General features: G+C 44.2%; 1 protein-coding gene across 6 annotated transcripts in view; it reads left to right on the top strand.

The window, feature by feature from the left end:
- The window catches only part of DOCK10 (dedicator of cytokinesis 10), a 401,433-nt gene that overhangs the window by 137,232 nt on the left and 239,816 nt on the right, over window positions 1–24,385 (top strand). For all 6 annotated transcript variants that reach the window (XM_073674692.1, XM_073674690.1, XM_073674693.1 and 3 more), the window contains exon 2: window positions 11,609–11,728. In XM_073674692.1, the coding sequence (XP_073530793.1) occupies window positions 11,609–11,728 (120 nt within the window). The remainder of the gene's footprint in view (window positions 1–11,608; window positions 11,729–24,385) is intronic.

The raw sequence follows: 24,385 nt of genomic DNA, 5'->3' as shown, positions 1-24,385 counted from the left end.
CAGCACTGGACTCGATAAGGGAGAGACTCCGGATCAGCTGCGGAGTGCCAGCACTGGACTCGATAAGGGAGAGACTCCGAATCAGCAGCGGAGTGCCAGCACTGGACTCGATAAGGGAGAGACTCCGGATCAGCAGCGGAGTGCCAGCACTGGACTCGATAAGGGAGAGACTCCGGATCAGCAGCGGAGTGCCAGCACTGGACTCGATAAGGGAGAGACTCCGGATCAGCAGCGGAGTGCCAGCACTGGACTCGATAAGGGAGAGACTCCGGATCAGCAGCGGAGTGCCAGCACTGGACTCGATAAGGGAGAGACTCCGGATCAGCAGCAGAGTGCCAGCACTGGACTCGATAAGGGAGAGACTCCGGATCAGCAGCGGAGTGCCAGCACTGGACTCGATAAGGGAGAGACTCCGGATCAGCAGCGGAGTGCCAGCACTGGACTCGATAAGGGAGAGACTCCGGATCAGCAGCGGAGTGCCAGCACTGGACTCGATAAGGGAGAGACTCCGGATCAGCAGCGGAGTGCCAGCACTGGACTCGATAAGGGAGAGACTCCGGATCAGCAGCGGAGTGCCAGCACTGGACTCGATAAGGGAGAGACTCCGGATCAGCAGCGGAGTGCCAGCACTGGACTCGATAAGCGAGAGACTCCGGATCAGCAGCGGAGTGCCAGCACTGGACTCGATAAGGGAGAGACTCCGGATCAGCAGCGGAGTGCCAGCACTGGACTCGATAAGGGAGAGACTCCGGATCAGCAGCAGAGTGCCAGCACTGGACTCGATAAGGGAGAGACTCCGGATCAGCAGCGGAGTGCCAGCACTGGACTCGATAAGCGAGAGACTCCGGATCAGCAGCAGAGTGCCAGCACTGGACTCGATAAGGGAGAGACTCCGGATCAGCAGCAGAGTGCCAGCACTGGACTCGATAAGCGAGAGACTCCGGATCAGCTGCAGAGTGCCAGCACTGGAGAATCTGTTAGCAGATTTTTGTAATTTATTCTGAGAGCAGCATGAGGTAGGGTCAGAGAGCCTGATTCCAGTGAGGTGTCACTTATAAGGCTGTGTATTGTAGTTTGAATACAATCAGTGTTTTATCAGCAGGAGATGATCACTGCCTGACTAGGTCCCATGTGCATGACAGTCAGGCTAATCTGCTTAACCCCGCATCCTCCATTGATTGGCAACTTGCTGACAATGCATGGTGTACACAGGAAGCTGCCAGTCAGAGGTGTGGGCGGTGTTATACAGAGCTCAGCTTTCTAAGCACTGCTACATCTTCAGCAGAGAAAACAGGGATTCTATCCAAACTGCACCAAGCAGCCCAGTAAATGACACATTGCTGCAATCAGGGTCTCTGTCCCTACATCATGCTGCTCTCAGCTTGCACAGCAAAAACCTGATGACAGATGCCCTTAAAAATCACCCTGTAAAAATTGGGCAGAGTGCAGTGCAAGTAGTGAATCATTGGCGTTGCCGCAGACTGGCCAGGACCTGGCTGCAGCGAGCTGGTTAGTCTTTTCTCAGTTATTTTCACTCGCTTCCTGCTCACCTCAAACAAATATGGTCACAAACTGCAGAAGCAAAAAATATTCAGAAGGTAAACTGTGAGGTGTCAAAATCTGACAGGTGTAATATGTGTGTGTATGATGTGTGTGTGATATATGTGTGTGTGTGTGTCTGATATGTGTGTGTGTGTGGGATATATGTGTGTGTGTCTGATATGTGTGTGTGTGGGATGTATGTGTGTGTCTGATATATGTGTGTGTGATATATGTGTATGTGTGTGTCTGATATATGTTTGTGTGATATATGTGTATGTGTGTGTCTGATATATGTGTGTGTGATATATGTGTATGTGTGTGTCTGATATGTGTGTGTGTGGGATACATGTTTATGTGTGTGTCTGATATATGTGTGTGTGTCTGATATGTGTGTGTCTGATATGTGTGTGTGTGATATGTGTGTGTCTAATATGTGTGTGTGTGATATATGTGTATGTGTGTGTCTGATATGTGTGTGTGTGATATGTGTGTGTCTGATATGTGTGTGTGTGTGATATGTGTGTGTCTGATATGTGTGTGTGTGATATGTGTGTCTGATATGTGTGTGTGGGATACATGTGTATGTGTGTGTCTGATATGTGTGTGTGATATATGTGTATGTGTGTGTCTGATATGTGTGTGTGATATATGTGTATGTGTGTCTGATATGTGTGTGTGATATATGTGTATGTGTGTGTCTGATATGTGTGTGTGATATATGTGTATGTGTGTGTCTGATATGTGTGTGTGATATGTGTGTATCTGATATGTGTGTGTGATATATGTGTATGTGTGTGTGTGTGATGTGTGTACGGCATAGGCACAATAAACAGAATTGGGAAGTAGTACAGATGCACTTGTGAGTGCTGAGCATACAGTAGCCTGTTCTTACAGAAATCCTGTTTTATTTTATTTTTTCATGCAACAAACAGTTTCTGGAAGCTTTTGGCTCATGATTCATTCTGACACGTTGTAGCTGTATGACGTCATTGGAGTAGAGATAATAAGGTATAAATTAGATTAATTAGAAAATATTAGTTTATATGCAGAGGGCAGGTTACATAATTATTAGTGTTGTATATACAGCTGCACTATATTGTACACTCTGCAGTGCAGTACGGGTCAGTGAGCTTTTCTGATGATCAGTAGCTGCTGATTGTGCCTCCCCATTGTGCAAGTTACATTATATCCCACCATGGTGCAGTCTATATACACTGTACGGCTGGTACTTATATGAAACTCTGCATGACAGACAGCAAATTACCAAATATCACTAGAAGAATAATGGCTGTGTACAGCACAAGTCAATGAGCAGCAATGCAATATTCATAGCAAACCTCCAAGGGGGCTTCTGTAGCATGTTAGAATTATGTAGGGACATTAATTAAAGAGCATTTCCTGTAACTTATGTCCTCTACTGTTAACTTCTTAAAGGGTTATTCCCCAAAAAAATAAGTTAGATCCTATCTGTGGGTTAAGGGATAACTTGCTAATTGATGATCCTGAGATGCCAAGAACGGGGCATCTTAAAGGAGTTGTCCGACCTTAGGCTACAAGTCTGCAGTCACTCTATATGGCTGCAGACTTGTGAATCCTCACATCACTTGCACTGCACACTGTGAGGAGGCACCGGCGACCAAGAGCGAGAGTTATGTGGCCACAGGTATGCGATTTGCATACTTCCTGCCACATTCCAACTAGATTGTATCCTGCCTCGCTCAATATATTTGCATTGAGCGAAGCCTCCTCCATCTAGTCGGCACGTGACCGCATGTACGCAAATCACTTGCCGTCACGCATCTGGTACTCCTGACACCAGAGAACCCTCACAGCGCATAGGGAGAGTGATGTGACGATTCACAAGTCTGCAGTTACATAGTGACTGCAGACTTGTATCCTAAGGCCGGACAACCCCTTTGACATTTCACAAGTCATTGACAGATGTCAAATACGCACTTTTTTGTGCCATAATATCCTATTGCTGTGTTGTCTGAGTCAGTCTCACCTTTGCTGGATCTATATCAGAACTTAGAGCAGTTCAGTCACATTCAGGTGAACATGACTGAGCTGCAGCGCCAGCCATTACTAATAGTAGATAGGTGTGCTTGGTAAACAGTAAAGGAGAGGTGGCACTCACTGCCGCCTTTATTCAGCTGGTGTAGTGGGTTAACAAGAGTTAGACCCTCTCACTGATGTAATATTGATGCCCTGCCCTAATGATTGGCTATCCATTTTTTTAGTTCTGGAGGACTCCTTCAGCTTTACAGATGCAGTAGTAGTGAGTAGAATGGAATAATTGTGTTAATAATGCAACTTTTAGAAAAAAAGTGTATTTTGTATTTTACATTAAGTCATTCATTGCCTAACTTAGGTGCCAGTCTCAAACCACTTTTGCAGACTGCGCAGAATTTTTGCTAGTGCAATGATCCTTGTGGTTTTCTGAATTGATGATCTATTGTCTTGTGTTTTTACGTTGTGTCTTAGTCATATGTCTTTCCTTTGATTTCTGAACAGTTACAGATTTGTTTCAGATTTCCATATTAATTAGGCTATGTTCACACATCATGTTTTTTTCTGCGTTTCTTTTCTGCAGCAAAACCTGATCTCTTGCCAGGAGGTTGTTCAGGATTTTTGTTGCTGTTTTCTTGCTTTTTTGCTTTTTTTTGGTTGCATTTTTTCAGCGTTTTTTCCAGTGTCCTTTTGTCTCTGTTATGCATGTACATAAAGTTCAGTGAAAAAGAAAAAAATAACATTCTAGTTAAGGCCCAAAAACGCTGCAAAAATGTCACCTGCGATTTTGGTGCGTTTTTTCAGCGTTTTTTTCACCGCCCATAACTTGTGAGCATGAGATTTCTGGAATCTCATAGACTTTGCTGGTACTGCAAAACGCAGCTGAAAATTTGCATAAAAAAGCATAAAAAAACACTGAAAAAAACATGATATGTGAACATGGCCTTACAGAACAAGGACCCAGGTATCATCTCAATTAAAGGGGTTGGCTGGGTTTAGGCTACAAGTCTGCAGACACTCTATGTGACTGCAGACTTGTGAATCCTCACATCGGGAGCACTGTGCGCAATGAAGATTCTCCGAGGGCTGGAGCGTCGGGCTCATGACCGCAGATATGTGATTGGCATACATATGGTCACGTGCCGGCCAGATGGGAGTGGCCTCACGCAATGCAATTGTATTGAGCGAGGTTGAATATGCAAATTGCATACTTGTGGGCACATGATCTCCCACTCCATCTCCGCATTGGCATTGGAGAATCCTCACAGTGCGCAGTGCACGCGATGTGAGGATTCCAAGTCTGCAGTCACATAGAGTAGCCTAAGCAGGGCCGTGGAGTCGTTAAGCCAATCCTCCGACTCTGACTCCACAGGCCAGACAACCTTAACAATGAGATATAGAATCTACCCACGTAAGTCTAACATTTTACATGTCTGTGGGATTTTTAGATTTATATGAATCCTCAATGTGGAGTTACAGAGGTATTTTGGTGTGAACTGCTTTAGAGTACTCAAAAAATATAATATACAAAATCATAGTCATTTTGGATGATCCCAGCTGTTGCTTTTTCTGCCAAGAAAATTGGTCATGTTAAATCCCCAGAGGATACATACAAGTTGTCTGAGTTTCTGATGCTAAACCCTTGCCAAGAATACATACAGTAGGACACTTCTTCAATGCAGCCCTTGCTGGGGTTATTACACAGCCTCATGCCCCCTTCACAGTCTGCTTGCATTAGGATTTTTCGGAAACCTTAGTGAAGCAATGTAGCGTTCTGATCTCGCACATACACATTGAGAATATGCCAGTGAGACATTTCATAAAATCTAGTGGTAGCCTGAATTTTCCAATTGCTTCACCTACACATATGGCAGAAGCACATGGCAAGTGTTAAATGCTTTACCAGCACTGTCATTAGGAAAATAATTTATAAGCTGTGATATGTAATATTGAGTTTAATGCTCAGTAAAGCCATGTGCTGGAGGGAAGCCAGAATTGTCTTGAATGTTCTCTGCCATATGTTCTGGATGCACATTCCAGGGATACAGAAGGGGATGTGTCCCTCCAGGACTCCTCCACATTACACTGAATTCTCTCCTTTCTTTACTAAATATCTTCATCCCAGCCCTGGTTATTTCATATCTGAATCACTGTGTCGGCCATATAAGCACTGACATAGTTTCTTAACAATAGTCATGTAAATATTATGTGAGTCTAATCTGTATTCTGTTGTTTCTTTATATACCTACTGTGCGATATGGATTTATATACTATATAAAAAATGGACTTGCTGGCTGGAATAACTTTGCTTTACATCAGGTTGGTTATGTTTGACAATTGTATGGGTCAATTATTATTCAGCTACTCATATTTCATTATGGGTGAATATTCACATCAAGGCTTAGGCTATGTAGAAGCATATGGGCATCTGTAAAGTCATGGTAAAACCACATTATTACTGCGTCACATTTTTGTAGTATTTTCAAAGTTGTTCAAGAATAGGGATGAACGAATCCAAACTTAAAAGTTCGGCAAACACTGACTTCTCCTGGAAGTCCGTTGCAGTGTTTGAAGTTCCAGGGAGATAGAGGATGAGAGAGGCAGAGAAAGGGTTAGGGAGGGAGAGAGAGGGTGAGAGAGGCAGAGAGAGGGGCAGAGAGAGGGGGAGAGAGGCAGAGATAGGGGGAAAGAGGCAGAGAGAGGGGCAGAGAGGCAGAGAGAGGGGTAGAGAGGCAGAGAGAGGGGGAGAGAGGCAGAGAGAGGCAGAGAGAGGGGTAGAGAGGCAGAGAGAGGGGTAGAGAGGCAGAGAGAGGGGGAGAGAGGCAGAGAGAGGGGGAGAGAGGCAGAGAGAGGGGGAAAGAGGCAGAGAGAGGGGCAGAGAGAGGGGTAGAGAGGCAGAAAGAGGGGGAGAGAGAGGATTTTTTCCAGCTCAAAAGTTCGGGTTCGCATTCTTTTTAAATGGGCTTTGGGCAGGGGCGTACATAGGAATCATGGGACCCCATAGCAGAAGTTCTAATTGGGCACCTACCCCCCAAAAAAATGTAAATAATTATCTGGGTCACAGAAGAGCAGATCTCACAACTTTCCAGCCTTTACATAGTAATTTTCCTCCTGCTGAAGTCCTAGATTCCTTTTTCATTGCCCCATAAAGTTTGATGCCAACAAAAGTGCCCCCCAAACATAGTATGATACCCCCACGGTGAATTCCTCCACATGCACAGTTTAATGACAATACTGTACCCCACCTCAACTCCCAGGGCAAAGTATGCTGACCCCAACACAGTATGATCCTCCAACTGTGACCCCTACACAGCCCCCCATGCAGTATAATGGGCCTATATGCAGTATAGTGGCCCCACACCTCTCCACACTCCACAGAGTATAATGCACTCGCCATGGTCCTCCATACAGTATAAGGCACTCGCCATGGTCCTCCACACAGTATAATGCACTCACCATGGTCCTCAACACAGTATAATGCACTCGCCATGGTCCTCCACACAGTATAATGCACTCCCCATGGTCCTCCACGCAGTATAATGCACTCCCCATGGTCCTTAACACAGTATAATTCACCCCATTGTCTGTACGCAGTATAATGCAGCCCCCTATAGGGTAAAATGCAGCTCCCCCCCACCATAGGGTAAAATGCAGCCCCCAGTCCTCCAGTATTATCATTACTCACTGATTTATAAATAAATAAATACTTACCACTCCTCGTTCTCCGCTGCTTCAGTCTCTGCAGCGCGTCTCTCTCATCACCTCAGCAGCTGCCAGCTCCACTGTGTGACACAGCGTGGAGCGTTATCACCCCACTGCGTCAGACGCAGAGTAGGAATGATGGGAGAGAGAGTGTCACATGACGTTCTCTCCTCCATCATTGCTATCAACCAGGGAAGGCTCCAGGTTTTCGTGGGCCCTGGGCGAAAGAGTCTCAGTGGGCCCTTTAATACATACCAACATTCATGATGCACAGATACGGCGTAGAAATATAGGTATAGTACACAGGACCCAGGCTGTCCCCTCATCCTTCACATATGCAGCCACGCGCGCACACGGTACGCAGCCACGCGCGCGCACACATGGTACGCAGACACGCGCGTGCACACGGTACACAGCCACGCGCGCACGCACACGGTACGCAGCCACGCGCGCACACACACGGTACGCAGACACGCGCACACACACGGTATGCAGACACGCGCACACACACACGGTACGCAGACACGCACGCACACACGGTACGCTGACACGCGCGCGCACAAACAGATACACAGATAAGTACACATACAGACATACGTACATATTTGAACACATTCTTAAAAACACATAAAACAGACATAAATATATATATACACAGTCATACACACTGACATACACACAAGACACATTAGAAATATATTTAATATGGGGATTGGGGAATCTGGCGACAAGCCTCACTCACCTGTCCCTTGGCCTGTGTCCGGTCCAACTGTGCGGGGTCGCCGGCTTGTCTGATGGCCATCACAGGCCCTCGACCATCAGTGGGGCCCACTCGCCGTCGGGGCCCACACCGCTTCCCCAGCATCTCCGCAGCGAGGACCTCCGGCAGTGTTTGATTGCCAGCACTTCATCGGGGCCCCCTTCGGGGCCTCCCTTCATCAGGGCCCCCTTCAGGGCCTCCCTTCATAAGGACCCCCCTCGGGGCCTGCCTTCATCAGGGCCCCCCTCGGGGCCTGCCTTCATCAGGACCCCTCCTTCATCGGGGCCCCCCTCCTGCACCCCCCGCTCCGCAGCTTGATTGCCGCCCCACTGTCTTCAGGCATGGCCGCGCGCAGTGCCCTATGCGGCTGTGTCTGCTAGCAATGACGTGGCAGGGGCGACACAAGCACAATTAAAGGCGCAGTGTCACCCCTGCCGTGTCATTACTACAACACACAGCCGCACATCGCACTGCGCGCGGCCATGCCGGAAGACAGTGCCTGTGGGCAGCAGCAATCATGCAGCTGAGTGGGGAGTGCAGGAAGGGGGCGACTGCTATGGGGCCCCCTCCAGCTCACGGGCCCCATAACAGTCGCGTGGTCTGCCGCCATTGGCGGTACGCCACTGGCTTTGGGTTCTGGTTCAAGTTTGGGTACAGTTCTGGTCCCTGAATCGAACTTTGGAATAAAGTTTGGGTCGGTTACCAGAATCTGAACTTCCACGGTTCCGCAGCTCATTCCTATTCAAAAACGATAGTTTAGCACTTATACAATGACTCATGGGTGAACAAAGAAACACTGCAGCTGTAGTCTATTCACACTCCAACACAGTCACAGGCGATACACCCCATCTATATAAATGGCTGCTACCACCTAAAAATTTCTTGCCTAAAGCCCCTCAACATTAGATGGCTGCTTATATTTTCATGTGTGATGTATTAATAAAATGTATGCATTGGCTACATATGTTAGTTAAACTCTGTGTAGCTGTAGTGAATCTTCAGGCTGTGTGCCCACTATGCGTTTTTTAAGCGTTTCAAAGCGGCAATTCCCCTGCAGAAATGCTTAAAAAACGCTTGGTAGAAGGCCTGCCATGTTCCCCAATGATAATCCGCATGTACTGTGCACATGCTGCGGAAATTTCCGCTGTGGATTATCATTGAGGGAAAATCCGCAGCATTATCAATTATTTTACGTAATCGCGGCGTTTTCGCCGCCATTGACTTGCATTGAGTCGCATAATATCCGCATCACTACATGTGCACATGCGGATATTAAGCGATTTAATGTGCGGATGGTACCCGGGTTTGGAGAAGAGGAGACTCTCCTCCAGACCCAGTTACCATAGTACCTGTAAAAAAAAATAATTAAAATAAAAAATATACATTATACTTGCCTTCTGATGGCCCCCGGTCTCCTCAGCGATCCGTCCTGGCTTCCCGGCAGCTCGCGATGGTCTAAAAGGACCTGCCATGACGTCATTTAGTCATGTGACGGGTCACGCGACCGCTGACGTCGGCGGTCCAGTGACCTGTCACATGACTAAATTACGTCATGGCAGGTCCTTGTACACAACAGCGAGACACCGGGGAGATCGGCCGCATCAGATAAGAACACCGGGGGCCATCAGAAGGTAAGTATAATATTTATTTTTTATTTTTTACCATTCTTTTACGGTCACACTATATAAATCCATGCCGGTTGCATGGATTTATATAGTGTGACCAAGATGTCAAGCACTTTCCAAGTGATGCTAAAATCGCATGTGAAGAACGCTTCAATTACGCTTGTCCCTGGCAGGAAAAACGCATGTAAAATCCGCATGCGTTTTTTCTGCCAGGGAGATGCAGAAACGCTCAGGAAAAATCCGGAGCATTTCTGCATTGTGGGCACTTAGCCTTAGGGCTGAGGAAGCAAAGGCAGCTATAATGTAACTAGCACTCAATATTTTTTGGCGCTGCATATTACAGTTCCAGAAAACTGGATGAGAATTTTAGAAATCTCATGCCCACTGTGCTTTTTTTACTTTGTGTAATAGGACCTGAGGCGCATGTTTGAAATATACGCAACATGTTAATTTCTCTTGCGGGAATGCTGAGTTTTATGTGCCCGTTTTCCCCAAATGCATTAGATGCGGAAAGTCCTCAGGTAAAAACACACATCAACCACACATGACTGTATAAATAAAGTTTTGTCAAAGCCAAATACCAGAAAGTATCAAAAACAAAGCAGCTTTATTTATAACATAATAATAGTTTTATATAAAATATAGCACTTTATAGTATACAGCACTTTACAATTAAGCGGGGACATGTTAACTTAAGACAATAAAGACACTACAAAGTTACACATAGATCAATCAGGAGGCGTGAGGGCCCTCTTTGCAAGCTTACAATCTATAAGGAAATGGAGAGGATATACCAAATGGGGGACACAAACCAAAAGGAGACAAAAATCGCAGCATTAAAAATGCGCTAAAAACGCAAACGTTTATTAAACACACTCACAAGCGCAATGAAAAAAATGCCTTTGGGTATTTTGCTGTAAAATGAATGAATGAACTAATAAATAAAGATGGGGGATAGATTACACATGATCATAACTGGACTTGAACCAACACTATATCTAATTTATTATAAGACTCCTGAGAAACGAGCTATTTTCTATGAAGTCATTCATTTAAAGTTATAGTAACTGGAGACATGACTCCAGAAATCCAGGTTTGGGAATACGTTCTAAGATAGGCTTTCACTGTGGATATATAACGTGAAAGATTAATATGCTTTAACATTTCTACTTTAGGTTTTGTAAGTTTCTATCTCAGTAATCTCTCCTATCTCAGTAATGTAACAATCTATCTTCACTAAGTACACATTTTACCAGTAAATTGAGAATTTTGAGACTAAAAGAACAATCTTACAAAGTTTATTATTTTCATGTATACTATTGATTTATGAAATAAAAATAAAAATGACGGTTATTCTTTAAATAATCTTTACATATAAAACATCACATCCTCTCTTTTTTTTTTTGTGGTCAGCGGCTGTATTTTTAGCAGAAGCAGAATATTTTATTTAAAAGAATTGTGCTGTTTTTCCAAATGTAATTGTAAAAAATATGGTATAATCAAAAGTCCCATGAATAGTATACAAGTTATCATTGTCACATTAGCCATTATTAATCATGTGATGTATAACATTGTGACCAGGCTCTAATAAGACCCACAGTCCTCATATTATTGTGACAGTCGTGTCTTCCGTTTATACTGACAGCCATTATTTTTCATGCTAATGACTGTGTGCTTGTCAGGGCACTGCTCCTATTAATCTTTCCATTGAATCCTAATAATAGTAGAACCTTGTTGAAAATCCTGCCCTATAACCGTACATGAATAATTCAGCTTCTGGAGCTGGTGTCTCATTTTCATTACTCCTTGATTAAAGCTCCTGTTGGAAAAGAGGATGGGGGCATAAAAGAGTAAAGTATCTGATTTATTGTACCGGTGTGAAAATCTTACTTTTCTTCAGGAAGTGTTTCCTGTAGCTTTTATTATATATCTACCTTGATTATAAACATTGTTTTTTTTTATCTTGCAGCACGAGAAGCCTAAACTCTTAGAGCCATTGGATTACGAGTCCGCCATTGCAGAACTAGAAAATAGTTATTCCAACGACCCTCTGAAGGATCTTGTATTATTTCCCGAGGACGACTTTTCAGTAAGTTCCCACTTAAAATGTTACTTTATCTTTTAGCCACTGTTAAGCCCCCGTCTCACATAGCGAGATCGCTAGCGAGATCGCTGCTGTGTCACGGTTTTGGTGACGCAACAGCGACCTCACCAGCGATGTCGCTATGTGTGACACTTTGCAGCGATCAGGCCCCTGCTGTGAGGTCACTGATCGCTGCAGAATGTCCTGGACCATTTTTTGGTCGTTGCTCTCCCGCTGGTCAGCACACATCGCTGTGTGTGACCAGCAGGAGCAGCGATCAGGCTGGTAACCATGATAAACATTGGGTTACTAGGGGCACACGCGCACCTAGTAACCCGTTGTTTATCATGGTTACGAGCCTGCTAAAGTGAGCGGTAACCTCCCGCTCACTGTAGCAGAGTGGTAACCATGATAAACAGCGGGTTACTAGGTGCGCGTGTGCCCCGAGTAACCCGATGTTTACCATAGTTACCAGCCTGCTCCTGCTTCAGCAGGCTCGTAACCAGGAGCAGGACATCGTGGAAAGATTCTTTCCACGATGTCGCTGCTCCCCTGATCATTGGTGAGCCTGCCTGTTTGACAGCTCACCAGCGACCACATAGCGATGCAGCAACGATCCCTGACAGGTCGTATCGTTGTCGGGATTGTTGCAGCGTCGCTAAGTGTGACGGGGCCTTTACTCACAGTTGAATTCAAACACCTCATTTTTTTGTTCTTCCTTGCGATAAGTTGATTACTCTACACTCCCTCGTGAAGAACATGAATGCTCTGACGAATATTCACATGTATTGGTGGAGTTGGTAGAGGTGGTGTAATGACGGTGTATTGGCACCTTTGGACTATCTCTAGTTGTAATCTCTGCTGCATCCTTGGATTGGCATGGCCTTGTTACACCAATGTACACTACAGGGAAATATAATACTTACATATTGGTGTCACTTTGTGTTTATGCCACACGGTAGAGGTCAAATAATAGTCAGCACTGTAATTTTGCTTTCAATGTGGAATAGCCAAAGGAACGTTTTTAAACATGCCATCTGGTCCTTTCCCAAGCTCTCACCATTCTGGTCTGAGATGGTCTTCTTAATGCATTCCCATTTTGAGTTCCCTGGGCTCCTCTCCCAGACGCAAGTGTGTCTCCTTGGATGATTTGATTTAGAATTCCTACAAACAACTTTTCTTTTGCATCCTTCTTTTCTGTGCGAGGAAAGTGGTCAAAATGTTGTGGAGGTCGACAGATATTCCTCTGTTGTGTCATTGGCTTAAAAATATATTCCCTTCTCTGAAGTACTTATCCAGTACTCTAGGAAATGGTCAAACAAATGTGAGATGGTCTTGTCAGTTGAGTCTGAGGCTGCAATTACGGTTTTATCCCCCCAAAATTATTAGCTAAAGGGGTTTACTTCAGCTAGTATCTTACTTATTGCACCACTTCTCTAGGGGTTGGTAGTGAAGGAGTGAATGAATGAGTGGGTGTTAGAGTGTGTATGGATGGTTACGTCTATATGTGTGGATGTTTTTGAATTTCCCCAATTGTCTATAGAAGTGTTTGGTCTGGAATTGCCACACTTGTGGTAACTGAATCCTCCTTTACTCCTGGATTACATTGATATCTTCGTCCAGAGAGTGGCCTGCGTGTCTTCAGGATGTATACTTATTCCAGTTGTCTTTATCTTGATGATAAGTTTGGGTTCCCCTTCCCATACTGTTAAAATGATAAATGCGCCTTTCGTAGGTTGTTTTCACTTTTTTCAGTATTTTTATATTTACATTATAATAAATAAAAATTAAAAAAAAAAAAAAAGATGATGTTTTGAGAGAGGTCCGGATACGCCCATTGGGCCGCTCAGAGACTATTAGCATACAGCACAGGACAAATTTAAAGCTTAAAAGGGTTTTCCCATGAATAAAAGTTCATTTTAATCAATAGATTTTGGGCTAATAATAAGATCCACAATTGGACGTTTTTTAAAAAAATGTTCCTGTGCTGAGATAATCTTAGAAATGTGCCCCTGCTGTGTACTGTGTAATGGCTGTGTCTGACCGTACAGGAACATGGTCTGATCATACCACCGCTCCTGGGCAGGGGAGGAGGCAAAAGAATATGCAGACATTTGAGCAGGGGATTGCAAATTATTCTTTCTTTGAGGAAAACATTGTTTAAAAAGAAATCAGCTGTGATCCTGTACTGTAATATCTGTATACTCTTTTGCTTCCTCCCCCGCCCAGGAGCTGTGGTATGATCAGACCATGTTCCTGCACGGTCAGACACAGCCATTACACAGTACACAGCAGGGGCACATTTATAAGATTATCTCAGTACAGGAGCATTTGTGTTAATCACATCCAATTGTGTAAGTTATTATTATTCCAAGATCTATTGATTAAAACCAACTTTTGTTTGTGGGAACAGGGCTTGTAAAGAGAGGTCGTCAAAGCTGTGGAAGCTAAGTGCTCTTCTGTACTGAGTGTAGGCAGAGTACTAACACCCATTACCAAAAACATTCTAGATATTATTTATAAACGTAAAAAATTAATACAAGGCGATTTTAGTAATGAAGTTAAGGAAACAGACTTTCCTTACGTAAGGTCTTTTTTTTTTTAGATTTTACTTAGAATGGAATGTATGAAGAAAAGGAAATACACGGTTTCACTTTTTTCTTTGTCCGCACCCTTTTTTCTGCTTCGCGCCTACTTACTGTTTATATCTAGGCAACCACATTCTGTAAAGACATACAGTACTAATGTAAATTACTGCAGTCACTAAAATCAGTTGCAGATTGCCTTATGGAGCAATCCCAAAATGTAGATCACTTTAAGCGTTTTAGAAAACCATAACTGTGTGTAATCTATGATATATAAAGGTTGGAATTATCTGCTAAAGGATTATTCTTGTATGGAATACTGGCTGCTTGTATTGGAGTTTAATGCATATTTCCATAATGGAACATGTACCTATTGCTGGCAAGTATTGCATCATAATAATGAGAATAAGTTAGCTCTTAACTACTCCAGCAGTATTTCTATATTGTATGAAATTCCAGTATGATACATGTGGCTTAGTCATAACGAGTGCATATAAAGGGAATCTGTCAGCAGGTATTTTTCTACGTAATCTGAGGGCAGCATGAGGTAGGGGCTGAGACACGTTTTTATTTGTTAGGCTGTGTGCTGTTGTTTCAATACAATGAGTGTTTTATTAGCAGGAGATTATCACTACCTGGACTGGTGACCATGTGAGACCTGGTCCAACTCACTCCCAGCACTGTCAATGTACAATGTAGACAGAAAGCTGTCGTGGAGCACTGCTACATGCTCTGATTGTGTCACAACTGCTGCACCCAGTAAACTAAGTGACACACTGCTGGAATCAGGGTCTCTTTTCCTACATTATGCTGTTCTTAGATAAGGTAGCAAAAAGCTGGTGACAGATTCTTTGTAAAGGAAAGCTGTCACATTGAGACTGCAGTCCATTTTGCAGGCACAGTGTTATAGAACAGGAGAAGCTGCACGGATTAATATATGTAGCGCTATGCACACGTTTTAAGCAGGTGTAGAAATAATGCGCAAAGTAAGAATGCTTTCAAGAATAGAAGTGTTAATAGTTTATTTTTATCAGTTAGCAAAATGCAAAATGAATGAACAAAAGAGAAATCTAAATCAAATCAATACTTGGTGTGACTGCCACTTGTCTTCAAAACAGCATTAGTTCTTCTAGACAGACTTGCACACCATATTTGAAGAAACTTGTCCTAGAGGTCGTTCTAAACATGGGGAACTAACCACAGATCTTCTGTGGATGTAGGCTTGTGCAAATCCTTCTGTCCCTTCGTGTAATCCCAACAGACTTTATAATGTTGAGATCAATTCTCTATGGGGGGCCATATAATCACTTCTAGGACTCCTTGTTCTTCTTTATGCTGGAGATAGTTGTTAATGACATTGGCTGTATGTTTAAGATTATTACCCTGATGCAGAATACATTTGGAGCCAATCAGAAGCCTCTCTGATGGTAATGCATGAAGGGTAAGTATCTGTCAATATTTCTCAACATTAAGGATACTAAGAAATGGCAACATTGAGGACTGTGTAAGCAGTGGTCGACCAAGGAAGCTTAGTGGAGCAGCTGAAAGACAAATCATGCCTGCTTCCCTTCAAAACTGAATACATCCGGCAGGGCCAAAAGCTCAGAACTGGCAGAAACCAGTGGGACCCAGCTACACCTATCTACTGCTTATTGAAATCTGGCCAGATATGGTCTTCATTGAAGAAGTGCTGCATAAAACCATAAATTCGAAACTAGGCCAAGCTGCTCAACTATGACAAAAACATAGGTATTGGGGTGCAGAAAAATACCAGCAGGTGCTCTGGATTGATAGATCAAAATGTGAAATATTCGGCTGTAACAGAAAGCAGTTTGTTGCTGAAGGGCCGGAGACCAGTGCAATAATGAGTATTTGCAATACCATCAGGGAGGCGTCTGAATGGCTCCACATTTACCGTATTTTTCGGACAATAAGACGCACTTTTTCCCCAAAAAATTTTTGGGAAAAGGGGGTGATGCGTCTTATGGTCCAAATGTACCGTTCTTATGATGTGGGTTGGGGCAGCTGGGGCTGTGGAGGCGGCTGGGGCTGTGGCAGTGGAGGGGGCTGTGGCAGCTGGGGTGGCGATGGAGCGGTGTTACCCAGTGGGCGCAGCCATGAATTCACTATGGCCACGCTAGACATCAGGAGGTGGGCAGTCTCCCATCCATATCGCACGCTGCCGTGACGTTACTAAAAGGCAGGGCCGGGGCAACATAAAACAGAACAGCGTGCAGTCATCCCCGGTCCTGCCTCTTAGTAACGTCACTGCAGCGCGCAATCTGGATGGGAGACCGCCCAACTCCTGATGTCTAGCATGGCCATAGTGAATTCATGGCTGCGCCCACTGGGTAACACCGATCCATCGCCGCCCCAGCTGCCACAGCCCCCGCCACAGACCCCTCCGCAACCACAGCCCCCTCCACTGCCGCAGCCACTGCCCCCTCCGCAGCCACAGCCCCCCTCCGCTGCCACAGCCCCCTCCGCTGGCACAACCCCCTCCGCTGGCACAGCCCCCTCCGCTGACACAGCCACAGCCCCCTCCACTGGCACAGCCCCCTCCGCATCCACAGCCCCCGCCGCTGCCACAGCCCCCTCCGCATCCACAGCCCCCGCCACTGCTACAGCCCCCTCCGCAGCCACAGCCCCCTCCTCAGCCACAGCCCCCTCCTCAGCCACAGCCCCCTCCGCTGCCACAGCCCCTACCGCTGCCACAGCCCCCTCTGCTGCCACAGCCCTCTCCGCTGCCACAGCCCCCTCCGCTCCCACAGCCTCCTCCACCAGCACTGCCCCCTCTGCAGCCACAGCCCCCTCAGCAGCCCCAGCCGACTTCGCTGCCGCAGCCCCCAGCCAGTGTGACCCCGCTCCCTGCCTATCCAGAATGAGAGGCAGGCATTATAAGGTAGAAGTAAAGTATAAAGTAAAGTGAAAAAGCACATGTCAATAAACACTGTACCGCTCCTGTGGTGAACTATAACTCCCAGCATGACATAAGAGCTGAAGGACGTGCTGGGAGTTATAGTTCTCCTCAGAGCAACCACATGACAAATGTGTGGTGAACTATAACTCCCAGCATGGCATAAGAGCTGAAGGACATGCTTGAAGTTATAGTTCTCGGGGCAAGCATATGACATAAATGTGGGGAACTATAACTCCCAGCATTCCATAGGAGCTTTTTTTCCCTATTTTCCACCTCTAAAACCTGTGTGCTTCTTATGGCTCGGTGCGTCTTATAGTCCGAAAAATACGGTATTCTGTAGCAGAACAACAACCCCAAACATACAGGCAATGTCATAAAGAACTATCTTCATCATAAATAAAAACGAAGCGTCCTGGAAGGGATGATATGGCCTCCACAGAGCCCTGATCTCAATTTCATCCAATCTGTGTGAGATTACATGAACCGTCAGAAGGAATTGCACAAGTCTACATCCACAGAACATCTGTGGTTAGTTCTCTAAGATGTTTGGAACAACTTCCCTGCCGAGTTCCTTCAAAACTTTATCAAGATCAATTGATGCTTTGATTCTCTTTTGAAGACAAAGAATAGTCATACCGAATATTGATTTGAGTTAGATTTGTCTTTTGTTCATTTACTTTATTTTGATCAATCAACAAAATGGAACCTTTTAAAATTTCTGTTGTGGAACCATGTTTAATTTGCAAACTTTTTCCACACTTGCTGTCACGATTCTTTTTATCTGAGCGCCTGGACGCAGTAAATGACAGTTCTGTCGTCCAATCTAGGAATGGGGCATGCTGAGCTGTCAGTATGGTGATGGACAGCTCAGCCATCCAATCTGATGTTGGGGCATTGTGAGCTGTCAGTGTCTGGGGCAATAGTCTAGCCATCCAATCAGGACCATGGTGTGCTGGTTCTTCATCCATGTGTCTCTTGTCCAGAGTAATTACCTGGCTATTTAGCTGGCGCTCTGCCTTTGATTGCTGCCAATTGTAGCTTTGCTCATGAGGTATGTGCTTGCTCTGTGCTCCTTGTCTGGTATTCTGATTTTTGCTGCCCGACCTAGGTTTTATCTCGACCATTCTTTTGCCTAGCTCTTTTGTCGTGATCCACTATCTTCTTGGAATATTGTTCTCAGACTGTTTCCTGACTACGCCTTTGCCTCATCTCTCTTTCTATGACGTACTCTCTTGGCTTTTGACCCCGGACCTCTTGCATATCCAGCATCACAGCTTATCCGTGAGTAGTGACTAGCATCACATTTACAGTATATTGCAAACATTTTAGGTATGTCTGTGAGAAACAATTCAATTTAACTTGCATTTTATTCACTTAGATCCCTGTTCATTCTGGGCTTTTCAGCCAAATGGGCAGTTCTTCCAATTAATTGACTGTTTTACATGTATACTGTACATGTGCACTTGTATACTTGTACCTGTGCATTCAGACATAACTGTCAATCATTACACAGGACTGCCCACTTGACTGAAAAGCCCAGAATAAGCACAGATCTAAATGAATAAAACTCAGGTTGTACTGAATGTTTTCCCACAAAACTATGTATCGACCTGCTCAGCTTCTCCCACTCCATAACTTACTAAGTGCAAATTGAGCTAAATTTTCAATGTGACAGATTTGCTTTAAATGTATGTAGCATTAAAGGGGTTGCTTAAACGGTATTTTACCTAGCTATGCAATTAATGTCTGATTCGCAGGGGTCTACCTCCTGTGAGTACCAAAAAACCACTAGATCTAAACAGCTGTGGCTTGAGAAACGTGATCTGCCCCTTCATCTCCACGGTGCTTTCTCTAGAGGCAGCAGGGTTAACCGCTTAATAGGCCGAACATGCGTTCCTCAAAAAAAGCCAAACTTGTTTCAGTAAATACTTGTCTTAACCATGAAATTATTTTAGAGCATTAGTTCTAAAATTAGTTATTAGTTATAAAACATCTGCATTTGTGTCATGCCTCCTAGAAATATGCAAATAGCCTCTTCATAGAGAAAGAGAACAGTAACTCTGGTGCCTTCTCCTCCCAAAAAGGTAGCACCAGGAACACCATGCTCTTCTTCTATGAAGAGGCTATTTGCATAAGTTATTTTCCAGGGAACCTTGCATGTACCTGTAACTCTCCCTGCACCTGCTTCAGGATCGTCTTCAGGAGAAACTTTATCTCTAAAGTCCTGGAAATGTATGAAGAAATTGACAACCGAGTGTTTCCATTCACCTGGTTATTAGGGTACATTAGTGCACAGTCTGACCCTCTCAGACCTGACAGTAGAGTTAACAGGTCCATGCACTTCCCTCAAATATTTTCAATATTATTAATATTTCCTAAATTACTCTTCCTCTGGAATGGGGAATCTGTATACTGGAAACATCCGACTATAATTTGATTACAGGCTCTACTGCTGTGTAGGACTTTTGATTTACACCCTTCCCTACCTCTGGTTTAGTTAGTAAATCATTGTGAGAAGATTCGGACAAGTCCACTGCTGAGCATATTACCCTGGGTATCTCCATAACAAAATCACTGCAGGGCACAGTGCATGGAGCCTGTACAGTGGCACAATGGGTTCCTGTGGCTCCATACTACAGACATCTGTGATGAATCTATAACAGAGGTATATTTAGATGAAGTATGGGCCCCTAGATTTCTATGGGTGCCACGCACAAGAGCCAAAAAATGCTATTTTGGTTAAATGTGGTTGTTACTTTGCTTTAAATGTTGCAGAAAGATGCAGGATAAGGATACTTCAGAACAGGAACATACAATAATCATCGGTCCCTATAACATGAGTCTTAACTGAGCACACCCCTCACCAGTACCTCCCCCAAAAAATATTATATAGTGATGTCCACTCAGTGCCACCTCACACATTATAAGGCCGCCACAGTCTCACAACACAGGATGATGACATCCACAGTCCCACAACAAAGGATGATGGACAACACAGTATGATGTCCCTCTCAGCCCCACAACACAGTATGATGCCCCCCCCCAGTCTCACAAAAACAGTATTAAGGCCCACCCAATCCCACAACACAATATGATGGCCCCCGTTGTCCCACAACACAATATGATGGCACCCACAGTCCCACAAAACAGTATGGTGGTCTGCTTCTGTCTTACAAAACAGTATGATGTCCTCCCTCAGTGCCACAACTGCGTGTGCTGCACCATAACTCAGGGACTGGAGTGAGATTTCTGGCGTAAGGAATGCAACAGCTCATCATGAATGAAATGAGCTATGGCGTCACGCCCCTGGTACGCCGCCATCCCGCCACAGGCAGAGCTGGACAAAACTAGCACGAAAACACCAGAATTCTGGCGTAAAATCTGTGATTAATCGGGGCCAAAGTGTCTATCAGGTGAAAATCTATACACACGTATACACTGTACGTGTAGTTATACATTCCCAAGTGCCCAAGTTATTTTTTATTTTTCTTGCATAGAAGTAAAAGATTTAATTCTATGGCTGCCAATGTTTTGTGCTTAATATGTAAGAAGATGGAATAGTAAAGAATGCCCTGCTGCTCATCCATTATGAATGTCCAGAGAAAGGTATCATCCACTACAATAAATGTGCTTTCTCAAGGAGAATATTACAATCAGCACTTGCCTAAAGCATCTCCCAGCAGCGGCACTGAAGGCTCTTGACTCTGATTTGTGTCTCTTCTTCTGTCTTTTTCTGCATATATTTCCTCTAATTCTGCAACTTACGAAATCATACATACAAATGTGAAGGTAATGAGACAACTTACTGCTGAACGTGTCATTGCCTCTTAGGCTTCATGCATATGGTCATATTACAGAGATGTATTATAGCGCCTAAAGATTTTTTTGGAGTCCTTCTTTACAGAGTAAACAGATAACATATAGGCTATGTGCCCACGATGCAGAAATGCTCCAGATTTTTCCTGAGCGTTTCTGCATCTCCCTGGCAGAAAAAACGCATGCGGATTGTACATGCGGATTGTACATGCAGATTGTACATGCGGATTGTACATGCGGTTTCCTGCCAGGGACATGCGGATGTGAAGAGTTCTTCACATGCATTTCCGCATGCGGGTTGACAAGCGCTTTCCAAGCGATTTTTAGCATCACTTGGAAAGTGCTTGACAACTTGGTCACACTATATAAATCCATGTAAACGGGATGGATTTATATAGTGTGACCCGAGAGAATGTCAAAAAATAAAAAATAAATCTATACTTACCTTCCGATGGCCCCCGGTGTCTTGCTTCGCTCGGTCCCGGCTGCTGGCAGATCGCGGTACACTGAAGGACCTGCCGACGTCAGCGTCGCGTGACCTGTCACATGACTATGACCTCAGCGCAGGTCCTCCAGTCCATCGCGATCTGCCGGCATGGGAGGACGAGCGCACCGCATGCCGTCAGAAGGTAAGTATATATTTATTTTTTATTTTATTCTTTTTTTTTTTTACAGTTTTCTATGGTACCTGGGTCCGGAGGAGAGTCTCCTCTTCTCTAGACCTGGGTACCATCCGCACATTAAACGCATGTATTCCGCATGTCCTTATCTAGTGAAGCGGAATCCATGCGTTCTAATGCAAGTCAATGGCGGCGAAAACACAGCACTTCCGCAAAATAATTGGTAGTGCTGCGTTTTTTTCCGCAATGATAAGCACCGCACATGCGGATTATCATTGGGGAACATGGCAGGCCTTCTACCATGCATTTTTTAAGCGTTTCTGCAGCGTTTTTGCCGCTGCGGAAACGCTTAAAAAACACATCGTGGGCGCACAGCCTCATGCTCTTCGCAGACTCCATCAGATAGCTATTTGCTTCCAGTACAAATCTTAGTAAGTGGTACATATGGAAACCGGATTAGCGATATCATGAACTATGTCCAGAATTGTTGTTAGATATATGAATGTATCTAAAGAATTACATAGACAACACGTAGTCTTCCTTTAAAGCGGATCTGTCACAAAATCTCACGGTACAAACTACATACATTATTAAATGGATATCTGAGACCTGATGAGGCTGGTATAACTAACTTAAAAATTCTTGTCAGAATGGCTGTATAATCCTTTCTGTAAGTGTAAACTTAGTCTGACTACCTGGCCTGATTGAGAGCTCCTCAGCTGCCCTCTTCCCTTCTGCTGTTGAATCGCCGCCCATCTAGCCTGATTGACAGCTCCTCCGTGGTCTCCTTTCTGCTGCTGCTGAAACTCCTCTTGCCTACCTTGTCTGATGGATTGAGACTGAATACACATGGACACATGAGTTCTATCATTCTATTGCAAGACTATTAAAATGTTCTTTTTACCATCATTATTATACAGCCATTCTGACATGGATTTTCAAAAGAAGTACACCAGCTTCATCAGTTTAAAATATCTATTTAATAGTGTAAGCCACTTTTATTGTGAAATCTGGTGACAGATCCTCTTTAAAATAAAAAATATATATATAATTTTTCACCCTACACAGCCATGAAGTTGTTAGTATAACTCTTGGATACAAGAGGATGATGGGCTCTTATGTTTCTATAGCATGTGGCATTTGTAGTTATGTGTCCCAAGAGGGTTAAAACAGAGTCCTCCAGAGCCATAATCCTCTTAAAAAAGGACTTGTGCTACCCAAATCTCACATTTATGTTCTGGATAAAGTGTTCCAAGTGCAAACCCACTATTGATGAGTTATTGCCCCCTATTGATCTTGCCAATAATCTGCCTCTGTGCAAGCTGTTGCCTCATGTATAAAGGATTGTAGCCACAAATCATGTTGCCCTTTAAGCTCTGCACCACCATGCTTGTTGGGGACATCAGACCTCAAGAAGGGCCATTGTATCCTGTGATATATTTAAAAGGTCACATCACCAAAGTAGCTGCCACCCCACCCCCCACATTCTCACCTCTTTACAATTTGTAGACTAATGTACCATACATAAAAAGTTAGTTAACTCTATAAACATAGGGCCCAATTTATCAAGGTGTTTTTGCTTGTTTTCTGGCCTAAAATTCATTGAAATGTTGCAAAAATGTAGCGACTTTTGCCATTTTTACACCAATCTTGGCCAGCCCACCGCCCTAGAGTATGTGTAGCTTGGATGGGGCATGGTGAAGCCTTGCAAATTCATTAAAATTTATGCCTCTTTAGTGATGTCAGTTATGCCACAAATGTACTTCAGTCCCTGACAGGAGTAATATTTCTGGTGGAGGCACACGGCAGTTGTAAGATGCACCTGATTCATTAAAGACGTTTTCCCACAAGCAAAGTTAATTTTAATCAATAAATCTTTGAATAATAATTTCCACAATTGGATGTGTTTAATAAAAAGTGTTTATTGAAACACATCCAATTGTGGAAATTATTATTCAAAGATTTATTGATTAAAATTAACTTTGCTTGTGGGAAAACGTCTTTAAGTGGAGGCGCCTCATAATAATTTTGCTGAACCTTACTCCAGCCAAGCACTAGTCTTAATGAATGGGGCCCATAATCTTCTAATGGTTCTTCACCGTATATACCTGGGAAATTGCTGCCAAATGCCGAACTTTTAGCCTTGATGTTACCAATTTTGGATCACTGGAAAAAGTATGCCAAAAAATTATGTTTTTTGTATGTTTTTGCTGTGCTATATCAGTTCTAAAATTTGATCCTGCTTTAAAATACAAGAAAAAAAAAATGAACACGTCTCTTACTACTTTAGCATAAGTATCCTGTCTGTGCAGAGATGTACTGTTTAGCTTGTAACCACATTTGGCCACATCTCCTTTTCATTTCCGGTGACGGATGTCTGCATTGACTATTTCCGGAAAGAGTAAGATCACCCAGAACCTTCATTAGCCATATCTTGTGGTTAGTTTCCTGCATGGGAATCATCATTGTGCTTACAAACAGCTAGTGATATCGTAGGGAGATGTCTCTGTATAAATCTTTGGGCTCTACTGTGCGGTAAAACCAGCAATATAAGGGAAGGGTCAGACGGCCGTATAACTCGGACTGGGATCGAAACGAAAGTGCACAGACTGGCCGGCGGCTCTCCCGACCCCAGAGAGACAGCATATATTCGTATGCAGCTGTCATAGTCCGGTTGGGACAGCCGCCGGCCAGTCTGTGCACTGCGTACGATCCCTGTCCG

The sequence above is a fragment of the Phyllobates terribilis genome, unplaced genomic scaffold (genome assembly GCF_046119375.1).
Source record: "Phyllobates terribilis strain yellow unplaced genomic scaffold, ASM4611937v1 Scaffold_3__8_contigs__length_932513732, whole genome shotgun sequence".
NCBI lineage: Eukaryota > Metazoa > Chordata > Amphibia > Anura > Dendrobatidae > Phyllobates > Phyllobates terribilis.
The sequence above is the reverse complement of the archived record's forward strand: the minus strand, read 5'-3'. Positions and strand labels throughout refer to the sequence as shown.